Below are 6,329 nucleotides of genomic sequence, written 5' to 3' on the forward strand. Positions count from 1 at the left end.
TTTTGGAATTTTGTGTTTAGAGGCAGATTGCGCCTGTTGATCATTTGAGACAGAGAATTGATAAGGATGTTCCCATATAGTTAAGGCAGGAAGGGAAAAAATAATCAGAAGCTACCCCATTTTGATGAACACATGATATCATGGCTAAGATTACTTAATGGGTCTTTGCACACTTAAGGGACAAAGTAGTGTCACAGAAGATACCACGACCAGTTGTGGCTCACAGACAGGCTGTCTTCACAGGAAAAAAAAAAAAAATCAAGGAATGATCTAGAAATTGCCACATCTTTAAGGCTCTCTTTACACAGTGAGACCAGCGTGCAGGGAGGAAACTTTTACTTGCAACAGAGTTTAACACTTTCACACTTGGTACAAGCAGGATCACTCAGATAAGCAACGTTAGCAGCCACGGCTGAGAGACCTTCCCATTGCTAGCAAAAGCAATTGCAACCCCTCTAAGCACCTAAAGGCCAGGCAGCAGAATTCAGTAGATTCCCAGAAAGCATGGGATATGGCTCTTAAGTATTTGCTTAGACCAGCTCAAGTACTTGTGTTATGTTACAGGAAATTTGTTCATCATATCCAATTCAAATTTGTTTTCTAAATCAGGACACTAAGGAAAAAGTCAAGCAACTTCTTAACCCATGCAACCGTGTTCCTGTTCAGGACAGAGCATCAAACTTCAGGGAAGGATTTGAGTCGGAAAAAAAGTCACCAGACAAGCCATGTTTTCAGTATTGACCTTTATTGAGCAAGAACTGCTGTGACTGTTTTACATCAAACAACAAAAGGTTGCGTACTGTGCATGTCAACTAGGTTCTCCCATGAGCAAAAGTCCACCCTAATTGCACCAGTGAGGTAAACATAATTATTTATAAGTAGCTTTTTTTTAAGGCTAGGAGAGTTCTGGTTCTCATGAATATTCTATTACTGTTTTCTGTTTGTTTTTGGCTCAGTTGGTTCTTTGCATAATACATCTTAAGTCATCCCTCAGATATGTCCCTCCAACAGCTCAGGAAATTCAAAAGCTTCCTTTGCACATTTCGTCTCATGCACTATTATTAGTATTATTTTTTTAGATCCCCAAGCTCTGTGGAGGGAGCACATCTTGAGCCTGCATGCATTCCCCCCCCCTCCCCTATATTGCACAAAAAAGTAAAATACTGTGTGTCTGGAGCCTCCATGAGAGAACCCGTTCTGCTTTGAAGCCGTCACTCACATGCATTTTGCAGCTGTCATATGGCTTAACCTTTTGCACCGACCCAAGCTCTTTAATTTTTTTAATTTAGCTATGATTTATTTTATTCGGTCTCTTTAATCTCTTTTACTATGGCATGTGAAGTAACTTTCTCCACTTTCTTGGTGGACACTAATTTCTCCTCAAAGCTTTCTTCATGTTCCTCTACCTTCTGAGTGACTGTCACCGACTTTGTGATATATGTGGTTGTACTGTCCCCACCTTCACCAGTGATTTTCTCTGCTTTTTTGGTTACTACAATTTTCTCACCCTTATCATCAATTGGGCTCACATCTAGGCCATCGGTGACAACTCCCTTGTCTTCCTCCTCAACCTCCTTCTCTTTGGATTCCTCCTTTTTCTCCTCCACCTCACCATTCACTGCAATGTCTTCTTTCCTGGACTCCTTCTCTACCTCTGCACTAATTTTTGTTACCTTTGTGACAGTGATGGTCTCCTCCACCACAGCCTTTTCATCTTTGACCGGGGAGGCCGGCTTCTCTGGAGAATGGGGCTTCTCCGGAGTCGCTGGCTTTTCTGGAGAGCGGGGCTTTTCCGGAGTTGCTGGCTTTTCTGGAGAGCGGGGCTTTTCCGGAGTCGCTGGCTTTTCCGGAGAGCGGGGCTTCTCTGGGGTCGCCGGCTTCTCCGGGGTCACTGCTTTCTCTGGGGTTGCAGGCTTCTCCGGCGTCGCAGGCTTCTCCGGGGAGGTTACCTTTGGTGTCGCTGGCTTCTCTGGAGATGCTGCTTTCTCTGGAGATGCTGCTTTCTCTTCCTCCTTGGCTGGTTTCTCACCACCTTTCTCCACCTTCTGTTCTTTTCCTGCTTCTGCAGGTGTTTCTTTCTGGGCAGCCTTGGCCGGCTCCGTTACAGGGGATTTAGGGGGGGATTTAGGGGGTGACTTTGAGGGAGGTGTTTTGACCTTCTCTACCTTTGCTGCTACCTCTTCAGCTTTGCCCTTGGCCTCAGCTTCTTCCCCCTCTTCCTCAGCCTCCTCCCCTTCTTCCTTTTCCTCTATTTCCTCTTTTTCGGAGCCTCCTTCTTCCGCTGCGTCAGATTTTGCAGCTTCTTCCTCCTCTGCTTCCTCTTCCTCCTTCTCTTCTTCCTCAGGTGCAGCTGCTTGTTCTGCAGCAGCCTTCTCAGAAACAACTTCTTCCTCTGCAGCTGCTTCCTCTGCTTTTTCTTCCTCCTGTTCTTCTTTCTGGGCCTTGGCTGCCATTTCTTCTGCAATAGCTGCTAGGGCATCTTCCATTTCAGACTTTTCATCCTCTACCTTTGTCTCTTCAATGATTTCTTCTACAAACTTGTGCTGGACCTTCAGCTTTGGTGGTTCAATTTTTGTTTTCTGAATTTTAGTGGATGCTATTGTGACAGATGGTTGTCTGTGTGTGAAGATGGGTCCAGTAATGCTTCCAGAGAAGGCACTGAATCTTGTCTCTTCACCCTCCAGTAGCTTCCTAAGGGAATCAGAAGGGGGGGGGGGGGGAGACGGGAATATGAGCATAGAAACCCAGTGTAAGGGACAACTATTAGAATATTCCCCTGTCAGCAGGATGAAACCAGTTTGTATGTGGAATATGCTAGAGCTGATCAGCATAATCCATTGCTTACTGCCCCAGTTCAGCTTTCCTTGAGTCAGCTCTTTTGCAAAATTCATATTCAGCAAACAGCTTTTAGCTTGGTTTGCATGTGGTAAGCATAACACCTTTGGCTGATCAGCTGAAATCCATCCTTAATGCCAAAAACTTCATTACGGCATAAGTCAGGACAGAGTACGGAAAAATAATTGACTTCATAGGATGCATTATAACTTAGGCAAACTGAGAATTTGACACCGCCAACAGACCCAAATCAAAGATTATGGCCGAGACATTCAAAGCCAGTTAGAGCATATGTCCTAGTTCAACAGTCTGGGCATCCCCCTTTCTTGTGTGGCTATGAAAGCTGAAGAGACTTTTGTTCAGCTAACTTTGGCAGCAGCTATAGGCCCTAGGGTATCTGTGCGTTTCTCTGAACAGCCTCAGGAATTTGAGCAGATCTGGAGATGGGATTTTTGTTTTTACTTATATTCAAATGCGTGTTTTTCATCTGTGACCCAGAAAAATCAGCAGTTCTCCGATGAGAGTTCTAAAGCGATGTGAAGGAGACTAAAAAAAACCTGCCAGGTGATGGCAATAGCAAGCAATGTTCCTGCTCCAGATAAGAGTGGGTGCCTTTAAAGGAAAGTTGAGCAAGAAAAGCAAAAGTGCTTGTGACAAGCAGATTAGCACTCCCTGCTTGAAACCATGATCAAGCAAGTGCACTGTCTCTCTCAAGCAATAAAAGGGAATTCAAGTGACAAGCACCGCTTGCTTGGCATATGCAAAGCAAAGAGGAATTAAAAACACGCTTGTCTTTTGCTGCATCTTCTGCTTTTGTAAACAAGGGCAGAATGCGGCACCAGGGTGCCGCTGCACTGAGTCACGCTGCCCTGTGCCCACCGAGCTCCCTGGCAGCTTCGCCACTCATTACCGGAGCGCCGCTCCCTAACGAGCTCTGGGTTCTCACTGCAGACTCTCCATGGGCTGTGCAGGTTTTGAAACGGGTGTGATAATTTAGTCAAGCTCTAATTTTACTTGTGTTTGCCGCAGGCAGCTATTTCTCATCTGTGGTAAAGCTTCCCAAGCCAGCAGCATCTGCAGTGCTATTAATATTCCAGACATGTCCACAATGATCCTACTGTACCTGTATGCAGCAATTTCAATATCCAGGGCCATCTTGACATTGAGGAGGTCCTGGTATTCCCTCAAGTGACGTGCCATTTCCCACTTTGTTCCTCTAAGCTCGTTCTCCAGCTGATGAATCGTGTCCTGCAACGGAGACGCACAAAACCTCTGTGACCCAGACACGGGCTTCACCCAGAGACAGAGCGGCAAAAGTTCTCCAAAGGGACTTTCAGAAACTCTCTCCGCCCCCCCCGGGAGGCAGCGCCAGGGCCGGAGCGGGACCCGCCCGGCTCCCACCGCCCTCCCCACCACCACCGCCCTCCAGCTCCCCCCTCCCCGCGGCGCGGACGCCGCCACCGCCCCCCCGGGCCGGGCCCAGCCCGGGCCCCCTCCCCGCTACCTGGTAGGTGGTGAGGTCGTTGTTGTGGCGTTCCTCGATGTCGCTGAGCTGCCGCTCCAGCGACTCCTTGGTGCCGCGCACCGACTCCAGCTCGATGCTCTTGGACTGCAGCTGCCGGCGGTACTCGGCGATCTCCTCCTTGGCGGAGCGGATGGCCTCCTTGTTCTGCTCGGCCGCCTCCGTCAGCTTGGCGTAGCGGCACTTGAACCACTCCTCGGCCTGGTGCATGTTGTGGTCGGACTGGCACTCCAGCTGGGCGCGGATCTCCTTCAGCGCCGTGGTCAGGTCGGTCTTCAGGTAGTCCTTCCTCTCCACGGTGGCGTGGGACGCCTGGAGCTGCGCCAGCAGCTCGGCCACCTCCTCCTCGTGGTTGCCCCGCAGGAAAGCCACCTCGTCCTGCAGCGACTGCACCTTCTTGTCCAGCTCCGCCCGCATCAGCGAGGCCTCCTCCATCTCCTTGCGCAGGGCGCGGATGGTGGCCTCCGTCTCGTCGCGCAGCCGCGCCTCATCCTCGAAGCGCTCCCGCAGGCGCTGGATGTCCTCCTCGATGTGCTCCGAATCCAGCTGGATCTGCGCCTTCTCGTGGCTCACCTGCTCCAGGGCTCCGCGCAGCTCCCGCAGCTCCTGCTCGTAGGCGTCGCTCAGCTGCGCCCGCCCGGCGTGTTTCTGCCGCAGCGCCGCCAGCTCCGCCTCGATCTCCTTGTTCTGCTGCTCCAGGTAGTGCACCTTCTCGATGTAACCGGCGAAGCGATCGTTCAGCCCCTGCAGCTGCTCCTTCTCGTTGGAGCGGCTCAGCTTCAGCTCCGCCGCGCCGTTCAGCAGCGAGGACTGGCTGACGTCCAGGCTCTCGGCGGAGCTCAGCACGGTGGAGCCGTAGGCGGCCCGCGGCACCCCCAGGTTGGGGCGCTTGTAAGAGGAGGAGACGGTGCTGCCCGAGCCCCGCGACCACGACTGCGAGCGAAAGCCGCTGGACGGGGAGGCGCTGGCGCGGCTGTAGGTGGCCCGGGTCTCGGTCACCCGGCGGTACGAGGGGTTGCCCAAGGGCTCCATGGTGTAGCTCATGGTGGGGCACTCGGGGGCGGCGGACGGCAGCGCGGCGATGCTCCGGCCGCCGCCGCCCCTTATATAGCCCCGCCGGGCGGCAGCGGGGCGGCCCCGCACACGTGTGCGGGGGGCGGCCCCCCCCGGCCCGGCCCCGGCCCCGCCTCCGCCGCTCCGCCTCCCCCTCCCCCGCCCCCGCCCCTGCCCCGGCTCCCCCTTCCCTTCCCTCTGCTGCTCCCCCTGCCCGGCCCCCAGCCCCTGGTGCCCCCCGGGTGCCCCTTCCTTCCCCCTTCCTTCCTTCCTTCCTTCCTTCCTTCCCCATTGCCCCTTCCCCTTGCTTTCCCCGCTCCCTTCCCCCCTTCCCACTGCTCCTCCTTCCCCCTTTCCCATCCCCTTCCCCCTTGCCCCGCTCCCCCCATTCCCTTCTCTCTCCCCCCTGCTCCCCCTTTCCCCTGCTCCGTCCCTCTTGCCCTGCTCCCTTCTCCCCCCTTCCCTAGGCCATCACCCTCTTCCTTTTCTTCCTTTGCTTTTTCCTTTTTTCCCTTGTCCTTCTTTTCTTTATTTTCTTTTCATCCTTTTCTTCCTCATGTTTCCTTACATATTTTCTTTCTTTCTCCCTTTCTCTTTCTTTCTCTTATTTCCTTTCTTTCTTTACTTTCACTTATTTCCTTCCTTTCTTTACTTTCACTTATTTCCTTCCTTTCTTTCCTTTCTCTTATTTCCTTCCTTTCTTTTTTTTCCTTCCTTTTTTTACTTTCTTTTCTTTCTCTTATTTCTCTTTTCTCCCCCCCCCCCCCCCCCCAGCAGCGGCCATGGCGGAGCGCAGCGCGGTGCCGGCCCCGGGCCGCTGCCGGGGGCGGCGGAGCAGCGCCCGGCGGAGCCCGCAGGGTAGGGCCCGGGGCCGGGGCCGGGGCCGGGGCCGGGGCCGGGGCCGGGGCCGGGGCGGCGG

At 53.1% G+C, this 6,329-nt stretch overlaps 1 protein-coding gene across 1 annotated transcript; it reads right to left on the minus strand.

Annotated features, from left to right (window-relative positions):
* Positions 1 to 726: 726 nt before the first annotated feature.
* NEFM (neurofilament medium chain) lies at positions 727 to 5,446 on the minus strand. The gene is made up of 3 exons (XM_009472793.2): positions 4,340 to 5,446; positions 3,959 to 4,083; positions 727 to 2,691 (listed from the first exon to the last, which is right to left on the minus strand). Exons 1-3 carry the CDS (start codon positions 5,399 to 5,401, stop codon positions 1,302 to 1,304), a joined length of 2,577 nt encoding a protein of 858 aa, XP_009471068.2. The 5' UTR covers positions 5,402 to 5,446; the 3' UTR covers positions 727 to 1,301.
* Positions 5,447 to 6,329: the final 883 nt, after the last annotated feature.

This window comes from Nipponia nippon, unplaced genomic scaffold (genome assembly GCF_047370975.1).
Source record: "Nipponia nippon isolate SJK-2023a ecotype South Korea unplaced genomic scaffold, ASM4737097v1 scaffold_27, whole genome shotgun sequence".
In the NCBI taxonomy this organism is placed as follows: Eukaryota; Metazoa; Chordata; class Aves; order Pelecaniformes; family Threskiornithidae; genus Nipponia; species Nipponia nippon.

Coding starts and splice junctions, on each gene's coding strand:
- NEFM (XM_009472793.2), bottom strand. CDS start 5,401: ATGAGCTACACCATGGAGCCCTTGGGCAACCCCTCGTACCGCCGGGTG. Junction 4,084..4,339: donor ACGACCTCACCACCTACCAG/GTAGCGGGGAGG, acceptor TCTCCGTTGCAG/GACACGATTCATCAGCTGGA. Junction 2,692..3,958: donor ATTGAAATTGCTGCATACAG/GTACAGTAGGAT, acceptor TGATTCCCTTAG/GAAGCTACTGGAGGGTGAAG.